At 39.8% G+C, this 22,102-nt stretch overlaps 1 protein-coding gene across 14 annotated transcripts in view; it reads right to left on the bottom strand.

The window, feature by feature from the left end:
* Nucleotides 1–22,102, bottom strand: part of SIPA1L1 (signal induced proliferation associated 1 like 1) — a 376,514-nt gene that overhangs the window by 121,004 nt on the left and 233,408 nt on the right. For 13 of the 14 annotated variants that reach the window (XM_059914542.1, XM_059914549.1, XM_059914553.1 and 10 more), the window contains one exon: nucleotides 14,162–15,962. In XM_059914542.1, coding sequence (XP_059770525.1) covers nucleotides 14,162–15,659 — 1,498 coding nt within the window. In that variant the 5' untranslated portion in view covers nucleotides 15,660–15,962. Of the gene's footprint in view, nucleotides 1–14,161; nucleotides 15,963–16,812; nucleotides 16,831–22,102 lie in introns of those variants that run through there. The other variant, XM_059914548.1, reaches the window with a different exon arrangement.

Raw genomic sequence — 22,102 nt, 5'->3', positions numbered from 1 at the left:
AACACCTTCTTCAGACTCTATGTTCAAACAAACCCATCTCTGGTTTGATAACTCCAGGAAGATCTTTTAAAAACTTATTTGTGTGTTTGTGCAGAAACATCAATCTTTTTTTTTTACTGAAAAAGAGCTCTAGCTATTATTTCCAAGAAGGTATTTCCATTTGATCTTTATTTCAGTTTCATCAGTAGAGATGAAGATTCTGGTCTGGCTTCCTGTGTTAAATTCACTAATATCATGTTCAGACTCTACTTGTTCAAAAAGTCTTTCAACTTGAGCAAGAATTATTCTTGCAATAAAAGCCTTGCTTTTTGGTCCACCATCCATTTTTCTGCTCCTGAGGATTACAGAAGTATAGACAAAAGTCCTTTCTACATGAACACAACTTTTTCACTTCAAAATCCGAATGCAATGTATAATTCGCCAATAGAGGAGTCCGGTTCAGCAAATTACCTTAAATTGAATTTTTGAGTCTTTAAACTTTGATCTCAAGACAAATGACTTTTTTTTTTTTTTTAACTTAAAACCCAGCCTTTCAGGGATATCCTGTGTCCTGTCCTTCTGGCCACTCTTGCCGCTGCCTGTCCTTCAAGTTCACTGGACTGCGGTACTCTCCTCTTGGGACCACAGCCTTGGGGCAGCACTTCTGCACTTACTCCCTGCTGCAGCATGTTTTATCTCTTCCTACCAGCCATGTACCTCCACCTTTTGCTGGCGGTGCTATCCATCAACTGCAGAGAGCTCTTCCAGCCATACCTACAATCAGCTTTGTCTTTTTGGGGGTGGCGGGACAGAAGGGAGAGAAGGGGTACAAGGACAGGGGAGATGCAGATGATAAGTGTTAAAGAAAGGCCAGGAAGCCTTTGATGATGAAAGTCAGAGGAAGGAAAGGGAAAGGAAAGAGGAGTTGGAGACTCAAGCAGGGTGGTTAAATCTGCTGATGGATGAACTGAAATATAGGGATTACACCACCAAAAATAATGATATTTTTGTGCCAGCCTACTGGAATGCCAAAAACCAGTATTGCAATCACTCTATTAGAATGATATAATGCAGCAAAGTGAGGAACTTTGCCAAGCACTCTAATACTCAACATCAACCATGAAAATACAGGCTTTGCCTTCTTTTTCACAGATGTGGCAAATATGATTTAGAGAGAATAAGTCACTTCCCAGCCACAACTAGTAAACAGCAACACCAGAATTCAAACATATTATTTTAAGTACCAATTCCAAAGCTCATTTTCTTAGCCATTACATCTAACATTATCTTCCCAAACGTTTCTAAAACTGTATTGTGAATAAAAAATAGGTAATAAAATGTGATGCCTAAAGGGATTAACTAGCCAGATGACACATAAAGCTTTATTCCTTGATGTGCTATATTGCCAAGGTGTCACTGTGGGGTTTTTTTGTTTGTTTGTTTTTTAATAAATTTATTTATTTATCTTGGCTGCGTTGGGTCTTCGTTGCTGCATGCAGGCTTTCTCTAGTTGCGGCGAGCGGGGGCTACTCTTTGTTGAGGTGCACAGGCTTCTCATTGCTGTGGCGTCTCTTGTTGTGGAGTACGGGCTCTAGGCACATGGGCTTCAGTAGTTGTGGATCGTGGGCTCTAGAGTGCAGGCTCAGTAGTTGTGGCGCACGGGCTTAGCTGTTCCACAGCAATGTGGGATCTTCCCGGCCCAGGGCTCGAACCTGTGTCCCCTGCATTGGCAGGTGGATTCTTAACCACTGTGCCACCAGGGAAGCCCCTGTCACTGGGTTTAAAGGGAGCAATATTCATGTTTTATCCTTATATGGCTGATTCTCTGCTGCCTTCATTTCTCATCTTTAGCATCTAAAAAATTTTCAGCCTAAGTCTTCTTATTAGTTCTAGTTCTTGAGTTTTAACAAGGATGGTACAAAGAGCACCAATGCCTAGCTCTGCTATCACTAGAACATTCCACACAAATAGCCATATTTCTGGCTGACACAGTCACAATAATAAATAATAAATTTAAATGAATGAATGAATGAATGAATGGCTCTTTCCGAGAAGAGCACTACTCTGTCTCTGGTCCCCAAAGGGCTCATCCTAATTATAAGGGTGGAGGTTCCACGAGAACTAAATAGCCTAGGACTTTGCATCATAATCAAAAGCAGGTCAGAGTAATGGATGGGGACACTTACACAGGACTGGCCACAGGCCACAATTCTGTCCCAAAGCACTCCACTAAGCTTATAATTATGGTTGCATAAGAGTAATTGCCCACATTTACAAAGTGCACAGTACTCTGAAGTTCCAATTCTTCTTTCCATAGGTAACTCTTAAAAGGTAAGGTGGTCTATTTGCCAAAATTACATGAAGTTGTTAGGCTTAAAAGTCTCACGTGACTAAGCAGCCCCCAGTAGCCCCCTAGCTTGCCAATAAAAGGTAGACTAAGACTGACATTAATAAATTGCATACCAATGGTTAAAGAAAAAAAGTACAAAGAAAGCTCTAATTGAAACAAAGGGAAAAAAAGCATCAGCGTCAAAATGGGAGATTTTTAATTGGCCATTATCTATGACAAATAGCCAATAATTATATTTTTAAAAATTCAATCCCATTAGTGATCGAAGAAATGAAAATGTGTTGGACCTATAATAAATGGTCTAAAATAAAAACTGTAAATATTCAAAGTAGTCAAGAAAATGTTAAACACTATACAGTCTTAAAATATCGGTGGGACCTTCCTGGTCTAAGCTTTCTTAAGAAAAATTTGGCAATAAAATTCAAGGTTCCTATAAAGTTCACACCAGGGCTCTACCTTATGTAAATAATTGGACATGTGGAAAAAAAAGTTACATAACAAGATCATTTATGTAAGGTCAAGGTTTTTAAACTTGTCTATGCATAGCAAATACGGGGTCCATGAACTTGAATGAAAAAAATTATACCTTTATTTTCACTAACTTCTAAATGAAACGTAGCATTTCTGTTAGTTGTAAATGAGCCAACCAACTACAGTAATATTAGCTGTACATGTGACTTTGATACCAACAGAAATCATAGACATTTTCATATCACATTACAGCTGTTGCAGACATATCAAAATATCAATTATGCTCATCACAGCTTTGAAATTATGGTAGTTATCAGATCTGAGGCTAGATCTTTTTGTTAATGCAATAAGAAGCATCTATATAGTACGTCACAAAATTTTTAACACTCTTGCAATTGTATTTTAATATGCTTGGTTTGCTTTGTACGTCTATTTTACGCACTTAAAAACATTATTCTAAGGAGAGTCCATAGATTTCACCAAACTGCCAAAGGGGTCAATGGGGGAAAAACAAACAAACAATCAAAAGACACTTAGGAAGATCTAATGTGAGAATGATTTATAATAAGAAACTGGAACGCCTGAATATAGAACAGCTGGAAAACTTTAAATAAATGATGGCATAGCCAATTATGGAACCAGGAAAAAAATACATAAAACTATATTTAATGATCCTTATTTTACTTAAAAAAATGAATATGTATTAAAAAAAAGATGAGAAGTAAAATCAGTAGTAATCACATGATTAATTTGCTATAGTTGCTTATTTTTCTGTAATGAATATATGTGACTTTTACAATAGGAAGATTTTTAAAAGTATAAAAAGTGTATTTGGTTTGCAAATGGCCAAAGAGTGTAAAGCATAGTTTACAAGGTTGCATATTAATGTAACTCTTTAAGTTTAATGTTAGTTACAAATGCCAGCTCAGAAAAATAAAAGTATTTAACATCCAAATGAAAGAAATTATAATGAAACACCTGTCTCTAACTCAAATGTCTTTATATTTTAAAAAAACTTTTGTATCTCCTTACTAGGGATATTGCAGCAAGATGTCTGTGTAAAATGCTTCTGAAGGATTTGAAAGGAAGTCCCCTCAGAAACAGTCAGAAATTCAGTCAAGGCCGAAGTCACTGCCGCTCATGAGGGTGAAGCCCATGCAATGTGTCTCAAAAACTCAGCACAGCCCACACACTTGTGTCGATATGAGTTGCTGAGGTTGCTTCTGCTGATGCTTCTACATCACTGAATGCTTCTACTTGACTCGAATGCAGTTAGGGAGGTCTCTCCTCTTGCTGCCCTGAAGTTCAGATGCATGACCTCCCCATACACAGCAGGGAGCTCCAAGAGAAGATAAGCAAAGGAAGTGGTACAATAAAGCAAGTATGTTTTGAGCACCTAATTTCGGTGGCTCACTGGTGTCTGAAGTTAATAATGAGGTGTGAATTTGAAAAATAGGTGGCAGGATTTATTATATGTTAACTTGTACTGAAATAACAGATCTAAAGGGCCCTTATGTCCTCGAAACTGCAAAACAAAGAGCATAGAAATTCTTTGGGTATAGGAATTAGTAAGCATGGCATTTGCCTTGATGCATGTTGACACACAAAGCTGAGGAAGCATTCCCATTTTCATGTGGATGGTTCATATGTCAGCTGCTGTTATTGACTGTACCTGAAGGTTTTTGTTTTTTACGTTTTATCTTGACTGCTTTTGGACTTACAGAGATGTTGCAAATATAGCACAAAGAGTTTCAGTACATATATCCTTAACCCAGTCTTCCCCAATGTTAACATCTTATGTAACTACATATAGTACAGTCGTCATTAATCAGAATCAGTAAATTAACATTTACTAAAGATCTTACTCAAATTTCACTAGTTTTTCCACTATGTCCTTTTTTGTTCTGAAATCTCATTCATTATCCCATGTTGTACTTAATTGTTATTATTTCTCCTTAGTCCCCTGCAGTCTGTTACAGTTCCTCAGTCTGTAACAGTCTCTCATGACCATGACACCTTTGAACAGTATTTATCACTCAATTTGGGTTTGTCTGGTAGTTCCACATGATTGGACTAAGGTTATGCATTTTGCGCAAGAGAACCACAGAAATGATGTAACCTCAGTGCATCATTTCATGGAGTTCATGATAGAGACCTGATTCATTCCATTAAGGTGGCACGTGACAGGTTTCTTCACTGAAAAGTTACTATTTTTCTCCTTGTGGTTTACAAATATCTTTGGGGAGATACTTTGAGATTATGTAAATCCTGCTTCTTCTCCTGTTTCTCCTCAAACTGTCATCCACTGACTTTAGCATCCATCATTTGTGTCTAAGAAGGTTTACAATAGTAAAAACCAGTCTCCATAATTGTGTTTTGGGTCTATGGGGATCGACTGGTGGTCTTGGTTAATTTCCACAAAACCACCATGACCACACACAGACCTATCTGTGGTCTCATTTCCTGAAAAGAGAGGAAAAGGAACTGTAACATATTATCTGGTGTCCAGAGTATAACACAAGGTCATGTACACAGTGGGCCCTCCCTGCCGCTACCTGATGCTATAAATATAAGATACACTGGCTCCTCAACTCAATAAATTTTATACTTTGCATCAGGACCAAACATTCGTTCAGTTGTGAAACGTTTGCTGAGTCTGCCTAATCTGTGGTCCTTGCCTTCAAGGAGTGCTTAGACTGGTTATGAACTAGGGCGCCATAGAAAGCCCTGGGCAGAAACCAGGGCATAGGGTGACTTGGAACAGTGGTGGGAAAGCACTTGCACCTTTGGGAAGGAGCAGGTTACTCAGAATCCCAGGAGACACAGGGAGAACAACCCATTCTGATGCATGGGCGGGAGGAAAGGCAGGAGGGAGCACAATAAAGCCCTCCCAACTCCAGCGCCCACGTGGGTTTCTATCTGCACCGGGTTCACTACCCTCTCACTCTACACACTCCCCCCCGTTAGGGGGTCTCACTACTTTTCCAGTGCTAGTCCTCACTTCCCCCATGTAATGTGAGGCCAGCTAGGGAAAGAGACCCACAGCGCTGCAGAGGAAGCCTGCCACCTACACCAATCCTCCTTGGCCTTTGTTCATAAATGTGGCAAAGATTACTGGACAACTAAGGAAAACCAACAGCATGAAAGACAAACAGAAAATACAACTCAGAAGGTACAGATCCCTTAAGGGAAAGAAATTAGAAAAAAAATTATTTGCTTTTGTTCTTCCTCTGAGCACTGTAGCTGGCATGGAGTAGATGCTTAACAAACATTATGTCATGAACAAATAAATAAATGTATGAATGTGCAGTTGTTAATTTTTAAAACTACTTAAAAAATATGAAGGGCACTCATTAATAGTAAATTGGATAATAAATTTTTGAGTAAGAAAAGATTTAGAAACATATAAAAACTGCTATATATAAATAGGTAAACAACAAGTACCTACTGTAGAGCACAGGGAACTATACTCAATATCTTGTAATAGCCTATAATGGAAAAGAATCTGAAAAAGTATCAATCCTTCTATATGTATGTATAACTGAATCATTTTGCTGTACACCTGAAACTAACACAACATTGTAAATTAACTATACTTCAATTTTAAAGAAAAGAAAAAAAGAAAAGATAGAGAAGATTACAAATTAAACTATTAGAATTAGGAGAGGGATTACTTTCTCCAACTCTGCATTATTAATTTTCACAGTAAGCATGTATATACTTTTGTTTGATTTGTTTACTGTCTGTTTCCCTCCACCAGAATGTAAGCTCATGAAGGTACTCCGTTTTATTTCTCACTCCAAGTGTCCAAAATCATGCCGAGCATGATGAAGGCACTCATGCACATGTGGCAGCCACAGAGGTGCAACACTTAACATCTTCCCTTCCAGAAAGGGCTCACAACCCATTTGGCCACAAGAAATGCAATTAGTTGAAAGTCTCTGGCTGTAGCATCTTTGGATCTTCTACAGTTTTCCAGCCCAGCCACACTCTTCTTGGGCAGCCCCAGGACTGAGCATGCCAGGGGTGACAGGGCCTGCTGTTACTGCCCAACAAATGACTTCTCTAATGCTCTTTTTCGTTCCATGGCGTTGGCTGAGACTTCGTCAGATGCGCACGGTGGGCTGAGGCTCCCCCTGCCCATTTTTGCTTCTTTTCCCTTTTACTTTCATGGTGTCAGACCTGCATTGTGGACTGAAGGCCTTCCCTGCTAAATTCTGCTTCCTCTGCCCTCTTATTTCACAGGCGTTACCTCCAGGTCCCTAACAAACCACTTGCACGCCTATACTGTTTCAACACCTGCTTCTCAGAGGACTTGACCAATAATGTATTTGTTACATGATTAAATCATATATGCAATCATGTAAAATGTAAACTGCTATGTGATTAGACTGTATTTGGCAAAGACAAGATGTTGCATTTTGAGTAGGGCGGACTAGAGATGGAGAGACTAAGATAATGGCCAAGAATTGGGGCAAGAGGTAACGCGGGCTTGAAGCGACAGAACTGGGATTGGGACACAGAGAACGGAAGTTAGCAGCAATTCGAAGGTAGACTCAAGAGGCCTTCCCAACTGATTGGAGGTTGAGAACAATGAAGAGAGGCAACAAAGAGGCTCTGGTGTTTCAAATCCAAGTGACTGATAATAATGGTGGCATTTACAGCACGAGGGCAAGGATGTGGGAGGCTTGTTCAGGGAGAAAAATGAAGTCAAAATTTGTGTCCCAGGGTTTGAGTTGCCAACTAGATAACCAACCAGGTGGAAGCAGGTAATGGAGAGTGAGAAATGTAGCTAAAACTGAAGACATAGCCTGGGAACAGAGGTCTTTTATTTGGATATAAACGTATACTAATTACCTTTTCTAAAAAGAATTTTTTGAGGTCATTCATTATAAAGGAAATATGTAAGTTGTGCTAATGAAACAGAAATTGGAAAATAAAAGACAAAAGTGGAAACAAATGTGTTATTAATGAAGGTTATACAACTGGAGCATCAAATTTGCTTCTGGGAGTTGAGGTAAAACAGGAGATACAGTAAAAATAAATAAATAAATAAATAAAACAAGCAAACAAATAAAACACACCTGTCATTAGAAAGGCAGGCATTTGGTAGCTACCAGAAAACAATTCCTGGCATCAAATTCTAAAGTAAATTTCTCACGTGGAACTTCCTAAAGGGCTGAAGGATGACCAAATGGCCAATGTCACCATCATCAGTTTTATTGCAAAAGCACATTCTGTTTCTATATGATTGGATCTTTACAAGATGACTTTGAGTAAAGTCAAGTGTTTGAGCAAATGTGGCCTTCGGCCGGTCTAGCTTGATTTTAAAAACAAAACAGAAAGGAACAGTTGAGGCACATGCCCTTTTAACCAGCTTTCACAAACCTCTGCACGGAGATGGCTCAGGTAACATGAAATCCCAAACGCCTCACAGATCAGAGTTCAGATGATCAGTGATGGGACTCGAGAGATCACGGCCAAGAAAGGAGAGGATGCTTGTTTTCCAAAGAGCAGACATGCAAACCTTCCTACCGAATGGCCTTCTTGCTACCAGAAACCCTGAACAGGTAAAGACACAGCAGCAAAACACTCCTAGGTGAGTTTCTCAAGAAGTTATTTAGTGCCCCAGATCTCCCTGAAAAGGGTTAAATAACTAGAGAGCTACCTTCGAACAAATTAAATACAGTTGATATGCTCTCAAGAAAAAATAAAAGGCAAGGGCATTAAGACAATAAGTTATTATACATGTATAAAATTTTTCCCTATTAGTTTTGGCAGAAATAAACCGTTCAGTTCAAGAGCACAGCATGGTTCAGGAGAGCAGACGTGCTGACGCTGGAGTTTACCACTTCCTTGAAATACGACTGTCCACAAAAAACTAACCATAGAATAGCTATCCTTAAAGAACTCTGAGGGGCTTCCCTGGTGGTGCAGTGGTTGAGAGTTTGCCTGCCAATGCAGGGCACACAGGTTCGAGCCCTGGTCTGGGAAGATCCCACATGCCGCGGAGCAACTAGGCCCGTGAGCCACAACTACTGAGCCTGCGCGCCTGGAGCCTGTGCTCCGCAACAAGAGAGGCCACGATAGTGAGAGGCCTGCGCCCCGCGATGAAGAGTGGCCCCTGCTTGCCACAACTAGAGAAAGCCCTCGCACAGAAATGAAGACCCAACAAAGCCATAAATAAATAAATTAATTAATTAAAAAAAAAATAACTCTGAGTATAAGGCATCCCATAGTACTTTCCTCAAGCTTAATGTTGCTATACTTACAGAAGAATTAAACAAACAAAATAAGCCAGGGCTTTACAAATAAGTTTAGCTGTACGATGTTCTCTGATGTTCTATATGTACCCTACGATAATCCACTAAAACTTACAATAGGTACTTAATGATGCTCATTTAACAAACTGAACTAGCAGAATAGCTCCTGATAACACAACTGGAGAGTATATCAGAGCACTAAAGCTGTCACTTCAAGTACAAGTGAAGTTCAGTGTATATAGTCAAGTCTAAAGAAATGTTAAAGACAGCTGATTAGAAGAGGGTGAGAGGTAAATACAGAAAATTGGACATTGCGAGACCAACTGAAATCCAACTTGTTTGTGTCCTCAAACTGATAATCCTGGAGCCCAGCGGACTGCTGAACCTGACTTTTGTGGGTGTGGGTGTGGGTGTGGGGGTGTGGGTGTGGGTGTGCGAACACTCATGTATGGTGGGGTAGGGCGGGGTGGAGGTGTAGGAGGAGGAAGGTAAACCGGAAAAGAACAATCAAATCTGGTGGTTCAAAGTTATCAGAAGAATAATCAGGTGCAGAGCATTAGTGTTTCTTCTTTTCAGGAGTGGGCAAATATTCGCAGATGAGCTTCAGACCAGATAATGGCAGCTGCTCCTGGCCACTGGGCAGGAGGAAGAGGCCCTTTCCTATCACAGCATCTTCAATAACTTGACTTTGAGAGTGACACCCTGTCTGGCATCAGATAAGCCTATCAACACTTTTGATCAATGGAGCAACAAACACCACTGCCAAGGCAACCCATGGGCTCCTCTCTTTTCCATTAGTGCATCCTTCTGAATGGGATTCAGCGAGGATGTGCCTCAGATACTTGTATGCTCAGTGCAAAACTGAAAAAGTCCTGTACTGCTACTTTAATCATGGTGACTAAGTAAAAACTAAACACAAAATATATATGTACTCAAAGGGAGATGACCAGATTAATTTTGATGCTATCCTACTGCCTAGTTTGTGTCTAAGAAGGATGTTGTTGTATCACTTGGACTTATCACAATGACAACTTTGCCTTGGGGTCTTATGAGCATTATGTGAGGAGGTCTGCATAAAGTACAAAGTAATAACACAATACATGTTAGCTACATTATTACTGTCATTCAATCCTAGGTGAGTCTCAATAAAAACACCACACACACTGGCAAAACAGCAAAGAGAAGTGGGCAGGAGGAAGGACCAGAAAAAACATTGATGGTGTGTTGCTTCTTTCAATAAATGCAAACAGTGGGATTCCTCTACTGGGCCAGCATCTTTCCAGCAACGGACTGGACTTATGTGATAGAGCCAAATATCCTCTCAAGTCTAAATTTGCAAAACAATGATGTTCATAAAAACAATGTAATATTAAAAAGTGATGGCAGCTTCATCAGCCTAATACAATTAAATTTTACATATAACGTCAACAATATACACTTCAGTAAAGTGAATATTTTCCCCTCAGAGACTTAGCCACAGTGAAGTCAGGAATTCATTAAATGGCAGAATGGAAAATATCTGGTGATAAAGAGGTTGTAGTAACAACCAGGTCAGTAGTGCTACTCCATGTTGCTAGAAGATAAATTATATCTGACATTGACGTACTCCTTCAACAAGATGACTCACTTCCAGGTTCTGATTAGGAAAAATGAGTTAGTGCACTAATTTCACTGAATCAAGTTGTATATTAAAAATCATAAGACAGAATTACTTGTCTAACTCTATTTTATACTGTGATGAAAAGTACAGATACCATTTATGTATGGAATCTAAAATATGACACAAATGAACTTATCTATGAAACAGAAACAGACTCATAGACATAGAGAACAGACTTGTGGTTGCCAAGAGGGAAGGGGAACGGGGGAGGGATGGAGTGGGAGTTTGGGATTAGCAGATGCAAACTACTATACGTAGAATGGATAAACAACAGGGTCCTACTGTATGGCACAGGGAACTCTATTCAATATCCTGTGATAAACCATAAAGGAAAAGAATATGAAAAAGAATGCATATATATGTATAACTGAATCACTTTGCTGTACAGCAGAAATTAAACACAACATTGTAAATAAACTATCCTTCAAGAAAATAAAATTTAAGAAAAGTTTAGATACTATATAAATTTTTTCATACACAGTTATACTTTAGGGGTGTTAATTGCAGCTTCAAGTGATGTCATTCAGAGCCATAATTTGTTGTATCTTATCATATTGCGACAAATGACCTGCCTAATTTGAAAATTCTAAGTTGTATAGCCTAAGAAAACACAGCAGGTGCTCTCTGATATTGCCTTCCACTGGACCAGCTTCATGTATTAACTACTGCTCTGTGTTCCCTCTGTAAACCACAATGATAAATGCCCAATGGCACTAGCAGGCGATCTCTAGTGCCACACACACTTTCTGGTCCCACCAGTTGGGACTCCATGCTGACAAAGAATCGGCTGTGTCTTCCCAAACCTGTTTATGCCAGTTGACTTGTTATTGTAATTATGAAATTTAATTAAATATTATGAAAGCTGATGGAATATGAGTACAAGAGATAAATCTTGTTTCTATTAAAAACTAAACTGAAGGCTTTGGAAAGACTTCATAAAAGCAATCACTAAAGGAAAGCTGTTGGATTAGATGTGGGCGAGACCTATAAAAAATGAGAAAAAATTCTGAAGCCTCAGATTCTGTAAGATTCAGATTGCTTTGCTAGCGTCTATATTTTTGCTCTTATGGTTTATACTATTCACACAATGTAGAATTCAAAATAGTAGAATCACTGTCAAAGAAACGCCCTCGGCCTCTCACAAGAGTTTAGCAAATATATAGTTATTATTATATATTTTAATGAAAATAAAATATTTTGAGTATGTATACTTCTGAAAGATTCCCTGTCTTAATGATTTTTTTCAGTTAACTTGTTCCAATTATGTTAGCTAAGAGGGTATTTTCTATGGCTTAAATTAGAAACTACTTTCAATTAACTGCTCTTAAATTTATGAAGTGTTATGATCTAAGCTGGATTACTCTGGAATATAGGTGTTCAAATTTTTATTCCTTACTTTTGAAAGACAAAGTACGTTGAACAAAATTTTACCAGGTTTAAAGATAAAAATATACTCCTTCCCTTTAGTCTAATATAATAGAGAGCAAGGCAAGGCAGTCAAGAACATGACTCTGGTCAGCCACTCCAAGGGTGAAATCCTGGCTCCAATATTACTAGCTTCGTGACAGCTTAACAGCTTAAAACCAGCCACTTACACCCCAGTTTTCTCATCTGGAAAATGCCATCAATAACGATACCTATACCCCAGTGGGCATAGAGAGGGTGAAATGAGAAAATGCACGTCATACCAAATGCTAAGTTCCTGGTACACAGTAAGTACTCAAAATGTTCATCATTAATGTGATCATATTGCCTAATAGGAAAAGAGCCAACTACTACATAAATAAAGACTGTAAGTAACATGTTCTTTCTCATGTTGGAGTGTCAGTTCTTTAGCAAGATGGCCTCACCTATAGACAGCTCACAAACACCTGTGGAAAACTTCCCCAGGTACAGCAAAACAGGGGTTTTCAGCTAGGGGCAATTTTACTTCCTAAGGACACATGGCAACGACTGGAGACTTTTTAGGTCATCACAATTGGGGGCACCTATTGGCATCTGGGGTGTAGAGGCCAGGGACGCTGCTAAACATCTTATATCCTACAACGCATATGACACATCCCCTCAAACAAAGAATTATCTGGCCCCAAATGCCAAGATGGCAAGGTCGAGAAACCCTGTAGCCTAACGGACAGAATGAGAAAGAAGTGATTTCTAAAATCTGAACTCCAGAAGGTTATGCTGAGAAAATAAAGATGGCTTACAAATGAATTTGGGATTTTCATTATCATATTGGTTTCAGGACCTATGCCATAGATGTTTAAGAGACATGGATACTGAGCACCAAGACAAGATTCTTTTGGTCAATAAACTCCCGTGAATGGGGTTGAACATGTAATAACCTTACAATAAATTTTATTTTAAAGTGAGCACTGTCATAAAGCTAGAGTACCAGAATGAAGTACTAGAAATGAAACTTCATTCCGAAGAATAAATCTCAAAAGGACTTAGGCAGGACTCAAAACCCCCAAACAGTAGGTGGGAAAACAAAAACTGCTCTAGTAGCTTGCATACAGGGGGCCTCTCACTTGGGTTCAATGCAGAAATGACTGAGCTAGCTAGTGGACCACAGGTGTATGTTCTTCCTCGGCAAGCATCCTGTTTCCTAGCTTGGGTGCTTGCGTGACAAACTCATTCTTCAATTAATAATGCTGCTCAAAAACACTACTAGAAAGCTCTTAAGAGTTCATTTAAACTACTTTTCAATGAATCACAGAGTTTTCTTAAAAGCATGAGATAAAACTGTATACAAATACAGTTCACATGCAGTACAATCCAACAATATAGGCATGTATTTTCCCCCATACAAAATGGAAAAGGAAGTCACCAACATGTTAACAGTACTTCTCACTCCAGTGACTTTTATACTCAAATCTAGAGGACCTAGGTTTGATTCCTGGCTCTGATACTTTTGTCAAATAGTAAAATTAATTCTCACTAAAATTCCTGTGAAATGAATAGGAATGTATTATAATTCCCATTTACTGATGAGAATATTGAGGCAGAAAAGAAATGGTCCCGTACTAACTGTAAAAGTGCTAAATAAATGAAAAACAGCATTAAGATTGCTTTAGTAACCCTTTAAAAAAAAGCTGCATTTATAATATTTTTAACTTTATATGACATTTATCCCTAAAGGTGACACAGCAAGTCTTCTACACAAAGATTACAATTTCATCCATTAAATCAAAGGTTTTAAAAAAAATTAATATTTCATAAGCTAGTCAATACAAGATATTTAATGTATCTAAAAGGAGAAAGTAACTCAAAAATGCAAAAGGAAATACACTGCAGCAAATAACTATTTAACTCTTTCACCATCAGGAGAAGGCATTCATGCAAATCTTACATCACGCTGCTTAAAAAACCTAATAGACAGTACTCTTTTTCAGAAAGTATGGCAAAAGAAAATTAAAATAATAAAAGATTTCTACTCACCCTTCTGATAGAAAAACTTCCTGTAATAGTATGCGCCGAGATCCACGTGTTCCACGATGTATCTTTTCACTCGATCCAGGTGCAACACCAAGTTTTCCTTGGGCACTTCAAGTACTGCCACTCCTGCGTTTGTACAATGGGAGCTGAGGGTAGACTCAAAGGAGGCACTTTCACATCCACTAAAGGAACCAGAATTTGATTTGGACAGGCTGATTTTCCTTTCCCCTTCTCCACCGATCTCATTCCGAAAATACGGACAGCTCATTACAAGTTCATTGCTTTTATCGTCTCCCTGGTCCATGCTGAGGCTTCCTTTGGAGTTCAGGTCCTCTGTGCTGCCCATCGGGGAGCTAAAACTGGCCGAGTGGGACAAAGGTCCCGAGACTAAGGATGCCACCGCAGCTGCCGAAGCCCCCGTGGTGGTGTTTCTCCTCTTAATTACACTGTGCCTGTTCATAACCGCCTCGTTCAAGTCAAATAATATACTCTGGACGTCGTAGTGGGCAAAGCACTTTGGGCACGTCCAGGGCCTGACGGAGTCTTCCGATCGATTATCTTCAAGATCCGACGATTTCCCAAGTTCTTCACCTTTGGTATTGCGTAATTTACGAAAAATGGACGAGTCTCCGGTTTCAGACTTGGAACGCCGCTTGAGTGGTTTTTCCCTTTCCTTAAAGAGCCTGAGGTTCTCTCTCTGTGTGATGGGCCCGTCTATGACATCCAAGGAGAAACCTGAGCCCTTGCCCCCACCGGCGATGAGAAAGTCACTGAGCTTGGTCGGAGTGGGACCTCGATCAGACTTGTCGTCTTTGTAGCCCTTTAACAAGTCAAAGAAGCTGTCTCCGGACGTTCCCTGCTTATCGATTGAAGATGTGCTACCGTATTCCCTGTGCAGTGACGGCCCCGTCTTGTAGGTGGGCGAGATACATTCATCAAAGCTATCCACATCAAGTTCACTTATGGTGATATCGCTGTTGCTGCGCTGCCGTATCCGGCGCAGAGCTTTCCTGGGGGAGCTGGGGTAGGCTTCAGGCATGAGAAATCTGGAGTCCATGCTCTCCGACGGCCTCGTCTTGTTTTTCAGTGTGTTCTGTATGCTTTTTAACATGGCTGAGTCACTGGAATTGAGGCTTACAGAACTTCCCTGACTCACAGGACTGCTTTTGGAGGACATGCTCTCAAGGCAACTTGAGGTTTCTATTTCCTGGCTTGAACGGCTAGGTTCTTTTACATTTTCCTTTCTTGGGGGCCAATCCGCAATCCTTGCCCGAACCCCCATCTTTGGGACCCCAGGGGTCGAGGTTATATGATGAGAACCTTCACTTCGGGGGGGGCCTACAGGAGCCATGACTGATGACCCTAAGCTGCCGTTTTGAGACCTGAAGCGTCGCATGTAGAAGTCGTCCGTGTGGACTTTGGGGGTGCCATCTGTGCCCACAACAGACGCCCTTTCAGTGGCAACCGGCCTTTCTGTCTGAGACCGTTTCAAGCTGGTCATGATGTAAAAGCAATCAGACTTAAATCCCTGCAGAAAGGACCATCATACCTAAGTTTTAAATGTGCACTTCCCTTTTGGAGAATGGCTTCCAGAAAATACATCAGTTGCATGAGATCTTAATCTTTTTCAATTAAAAGGTTAAACAATGCCTTATTTTCAAACCTCTGAAAATCCAGACCTTCAAAACATTATAATCCACAAGAGTTCCTCTGCTTCACTTTGATAGATGGCTTTCTTTCAGAAAAAAACTGAATGCAACTTGTATCTCTGGGACTCTGTGATTGCCATAATCCCATGCTTTCTCTAAAAGAGAGAAGGACAATTGGAATTAGCATTTGATAAATACATCTAAAAATAAACATGCAATTGCCAAAACCAGACACATGCAAATAAAAGACTCACTAATGGATTGTGGTTGATAAGGATCAACCCATCTTTTTAGTAAAGCAGGCTTGAAAGGAAGGAAGAAAGTGAAAGCATTTAATAATATCCATCATTTAAATTATATATATTTTAAAAGACTATTAACACTTCAGATTAATTGAACTGTTTCATATCACTACGAAGGGGGGTGAGGGATCTCGTTCCAGGATATCAAGGCTCCTAGCCCAAGTAAAGACGACGTACAGACTCCAATGACCTCTAATAATGTAGAATATCATGAACCACTGTGCTGACCAGAAGTTCAAGGCATAACCAACAGAGTTCGATAATTAGAGCAACGTACGGTTTTTTAACAAGACTAAAAATGGAAAAATTATGTCACTGAATATGTCGCAACGCTCACTTTTTAACCTCTTCTGTATTTCAAAATCCAAACTTGTTTTTTTGTTTCCTTACAAAGGCTTAACAGAGTTGGCAAGAGCAAATACAATAGAGAGAAAATAAACAGGGTTTTCCCGGAGCCATTCTACCCATTAGCACGCTTCTATATTTCCCTCTACTTTATTACTTATGCCAAAGAGGAGTATTTCAGAATGCATCCAGCGTTTTCCACCACCTCTTCCCAAGCTCTGAGATCCATCTACCCTTAAAGCTAGAAACATTTCACTCATTAGCAAAATGCCTGCATTTCCTTACACACTGCAACCCACCCCACCCTTTGGCACTAATTTATGAAGACAGCAGAAACCAAATGCTGCTGTGGACAGACCTTTCCATATCCCCCAGGCGACGACAGAGAACTGCTAACATCCTTCCAGGTGACAGGTGAAGAAAGCCAACTTCCTCAGGAGCACGTCAATCAGGAGGAGAGAGGCACAAATTCTGAGCACAAAATCCTGAATGGTTGCGTTCGTCATGAAAATAAAGGCAGAGCACCCTTTTCCAAGGTTCCACAAATTACACAAGAGGCGGCCTTTAAATTCCTGCCAGATGCATGTTTGGAAAGATGCTGCTGAACCAGCACTGCGCTGCCGGGGCCGCATTGTCTACAAATCACGGCTGACACCCAGGCCGACCCGCGCTCGCTGCGCTCCGCTCCCCGGCAACAAGCACTTACTTCCACGATAATTAAGCATCTCGCTAGTCGGCTTCCTGCCTCCCAGGCAGCCGCTTTAATTTCTCCTGCGCTATGCAGCATCATTTTAGAAGACGCGCTGCTATTTAAGGGCTGGAACATTTAGGGGTGTTTCAAAACGTACGGCCGCCTGCAGAATGCAGGGCCAGCTGAACTCCAGCTGCGCTCGCACGGGCTGCTCAGACCAGCCCGGCACAGTAACGCCAATTGTTTTCCCTCTCGCTCCTCTTCACCATCTTTTGTGAAAGGGATAATGGTTTTGCACAACTACCCATTAAACCTGGCTTTTGAGCTTTCTAGATACTTCTATCGTCAGATTGCTATGAGTTGACTTTACATCTGGGAACTGTCCAAGCTCCTCTTGAACTGTAAACCTTCAAGTGGAATAATGTGCTAACTGCTGAATCTGAAGGCAGCCCGTGTGGCCACAGCCAAGGTTCAAGAAGTGCTCCTTATAAAATGGAAGGAAACTGGGCAACTGAAGCAAGATGCAAAATAAACACTAGCCCATTTCAAAAAAAAAAAATTGACAACCCCAAACCACAATTTATGAGCTATTTTGTAACGAACTAGGGAAAAAGAAGCTGTTTATTTCAGTGAAATAGCTTTCAAAGAAAGAATACACTGACATACAAAATAATTCTCAATAGATTCTTATGAAAATCAGATGTTTGCAATGCTTCTCACAAGCTCACAGAAATGCAAATGAATCACCTACCATTCCCAGAACAGACATTCTCTAAAAAGCCAATGCACCAATCCCACCGGGGTAAAAACTCTTTTCTTTCCACATTTCCTTTCCCTTAGAATAGAGTTCACTGCAGGACTGCCTTTTTTAGGATATGTGAAGTTATATCCATTGTAGGAGGAAACTGAAGGCCAGCACCAAAATACAGTAAATAGCACTGACTTGAAAAATCTCCACTCTTGATCGTCACTACTACAGGACACCTTTTCAGAACCATCTCATATGCTTCCTGTGTTTTTTAATGGGTTTAAAAAAATCTTATACAGATATAACTATGTTTCTTTGTAATTTAAAAGAAATGCCAAGACTCCTATTACATCTTGATTATAATAACAACTCAATGTTATCTTTTAATTTCAAAATATAGACGGGCACATAGGGGAGAGAGTACCCACAGTTTAATGACCTGTAAAAACGGAGAAGGTTCCAGATGGACAACTAAGTTAAATAACAGATTTTCTTTTCTTGTCATGAGGACCTTTTTTCCTTTTCTCTTCCCCTTCCTCTTTCCCATCCTTATTTATAGCAACAAACCCCTTTAGGCACAATATGAAACTTCAGACACGGAGTAGCATCTATACAAACATATATGCTTTGCATTTATTCAAGTACTAGTTGAAAATAAAGATGCCATCCATGTGTGTAATATGATGACACATCAATAACACCTAAAACCTATTCCTCGGGGTTGATGGAAAGAGCAAACATATACTGACAGTTATCAGCAATTCTCCTAATTATCAGCAAACCTGCCTAAGCATCATTAAATATGGTAAAAAACAACAGAATAGAAGAGCAATACTAATTTACAGCATGTCACCTCCATCTGTTGAAAGAGTAAACTATTTAAGAAATATCCTTGTTATATATATGTTTAATTTTACAGCTCTAGGTACTATTTGAGTCCATGGTAGATCCATTTACCTAGAATACCAGTACCAGTCTAGTTCTGTGAGGTCCTGGAAACTATCAGAAAAGGAGAAGATGCGTTCAACGTCTAGTAGATGAAAGTCTTTCCATCACTCAAGGTCTATCACCAGGTAACCTATCAGCTTTTTCTGATAACACCATTTTTCCAGAAGAAGTACCTCCCCCTCTCCTCTAAATCACCCTGAGCCTTGCTGCATTCTCTTCTGAACACAGACCACACACTTGGTGCTAGGGATATTTGGGGAAACAGTCCCTCCTTCCAAGGGAAGCTACAGGTGTAAAAACAGTCCCTGTCATCCTGGCTCACTGAGACATTTACATTCTTGACCTCTCCCCCTCCTTCCTGAAACTGTGTCTTCTCTAGGCCTCCATGATGAACACGTTCTCCTTAATTTCTGGTGCCTCTTTCTTTTGGCTCATTCCTCAGGATCGCTGGTGGGCTCCATTCAAAAGCTAGTGATTCCAGGGTGGTATGCTTGGCTTACTTCTCTTACCAGTCTTCAGAGTTTTGGAAGGGGCTGTAAAGGGTATCAGCATTAGGATCCATCTGAGCACTGAGTGCATTAGGATGAGATCGCAGGCCTGGCTACACTGGAGTAAAAATATTACTCTGGAGAGCAGGGTGTTGACTTCATTGGATCAGCTGCCTGCGCAACTGAATGAAGCAGAATAATGAAATTACTTTGGGAGATATCTGCATGGTGGCCACTACTGTCTGGTGATGTCATAGGTACCCACAGCTTTAAATATTATCTCTATGCAGTTACCTCCAAATTTCTTCTCATGACCCTCTCCCCTAAACTCCAGATAAAATATATGCACGTGCTCATTTGATATCTTCCCTTTTTATCTATTTTCAACAATGAATTAACTAACAAGCAGAAAAAATGGGAAAATAAAATTTTTCCAAGAAATAAATGGGTGATAAGGAAGTGAGAACAATAAATAATTGAAGGAACCAAACGAAAGGAACAACATGGGAAACTTTCTTTGTGCCAAGGGCATAAAGAATAGTTTAAAGGTTACACAAGAAGATGTGGGAAGGAAAGAAAAAACCAACAACAACTTACAGTTCCTGCCCTGAAATAATCTGCAATACGATGTTACATTCACTAAAAAGATGTAGCATTCCTCATCAATTACTTCCGTATTCCAAAATGGGATGTTGTTAGATTCCTTAACTGGTACAGCCTCAAATACAGGGCCAACTCTCAATGCTTACAGGCAATAGAAGGAATTTTGATGATGAATAACTATACAAATACCCCGAGATTCCACAGATATACAACATCAGTATTTATGAAAATGTCAATGTAAATAGTTTATGAAGTTGTATATACAGACTTAAAATACCCATAAATATTCTTGCTTTGGATTGTAACAGGAAACTTTATTTTAAAACAGAAATATCACACCACAGTGCCTGAACATTAGATTAGCTAAGATAACCAAATAAGGCCAACAATTCTCTTTACATCCCTTCTTGGCTTTCCTGAATTTCACTCACATTACATAAAAGTAACATCTCAGATAGAAGGGACGTCTCACTCTTTCAAGTTAGCCTTGAAACACATACAAACGACTCCGTGCAATGTCCTGGATAATTTAAACTTTATGAATCAGCACATAACTTTTTAGACTGGACTTCCCCCTTCTTTCATTTCCGTTCTATCCCTTCATCAACAAAAAGTAGGAAGGATTGGGAAGAGAGGAGTTGATAAATCTAGTTCCTGCTCTCCAAATGTTCACTATCTAAAAAAGCACTGATGGAGACAAAGTAGATTCAGATAACTTGCCCTGGAATTACCAAAGTGAAAAAAGAAGTTATGGATACAAAACATACATAACAGGATAAAGTTACATTTGAGTTTAGAGATAAGAAAGCAATTTAAAATGTGCTTGTTTGGAGACTTCCCTGTTGGTCCAGCAGTAAAGAATCCGCCTTCCAACACAGGGGATGCGGGTTCGATCCCTGGTGGGAGAACTAACATCCAACATGCCGTGGGGCAACTAAGCCCACTCGCCACAACTACTGAGCTCGCGCACCCCAATGAGAGAGCTCACGCACTCTGGAGCCTGTGCGCCACAGCCAGAGAGAGAAAACCTGCACACTACAACTACAGAGAAGCCCAAGCGCCACAAGTAGAGAAACCCGAGCGCCGCAACAAAGAGAACGCGCACCACAACGAAAAGATCCTGCCTGCCTCAACGAAGATCCCATGCGCCGCAACTAAGACCCGACGCAGCCACAAAAAAATAAGGATAAATATTTTTTAAAAAGTGCTTGTTTGGACAGAGTGAGGACCAAAAGAGATAATAACATTTGCCTCCCACCCACCCTCCAAACTAAAAAAGTTCAACGAAGAAAGTTCCATTTCAAAGGCCTAGTAAGGCTTGAAGATACTTTGCATAGTTGCGGGTGAAGGAAACAACATGAAAATTTGGCAGTGAGCTTGATGGCAGAAGAGAGGTGATAAAATTAAAAACGTATGGAGCAAGATACATGATAGAATTACTGATGGGTAGGGAAACGATTCCATAGCTGGCAAAGTAAAGGAGAATAGAATAAATTCGAACACTTATATTTAAACATGACAAAATTTACGCAGTAAACAATTAATATAATGTCAAAGAGCTAGGTGTGAGGAGCTTGAAGTAGCGAGGTAAAAGGTAAAAAGTAGGGTAAAAGGTAATAAGTAGAAGGTAACAGTGAACCAGCATTATTAGGGGAAAAATAGTGTTTGAGGTGCAGCAAATGAACACTTTCAAGGAAAAGAAATCAGAGCTCACCAACTCATCAGGGGCATGGAGTTTCCATGGCTGGCACCCAGGATATCAAGAGAGCAGACTAAATCCACGAAGGTAGTGAGTGTTTTGAAAATACTAATTTGTACATTAATATTCATTTAAAATCCATTAAAAAGTTATTCATCAATCCTGCAAACTGTGATCTAGTACTGATCATCCTATTACCAAATAGGATCTGGGGAATGGCATGTGAGAAATGGATGTCAGGGGAGACAAACAATAAATGTCTACTATGCAGGGGGAAAGGCTTATCAACTTTCCCTGAATTGTGCTTCAAATCCAAGTTATTAATTCATAAGAAAGGGTTCCATAAGTAAATAAGGCAGGGACACACTATCACCTCTGTTACGACATGATAATACATGTTAGTATACTAAGGCTCTATGAAATCTACAATTAAAAAAAAAAACAAGAAAAACAAAAACCCAACACTTACTA

Source organism: Balaenoptera ricei, chromosome 2 (genome assembly GCF_028023285.1).
Source record: "Balaenoptera ricei isolate mBalRic1 chromosome 2, mBalRic1.hap2, whole genome shotgun sequence".
NCBI lineage: Eukaryota > Metazoa > Chordata > Mammalia > Artiodactyla > Balaenopteridae > Balaenoptera > Balaenoptera ricei.
This window is presented reverse-complemented; position numbering and strand designations above follow the sequence as displayed.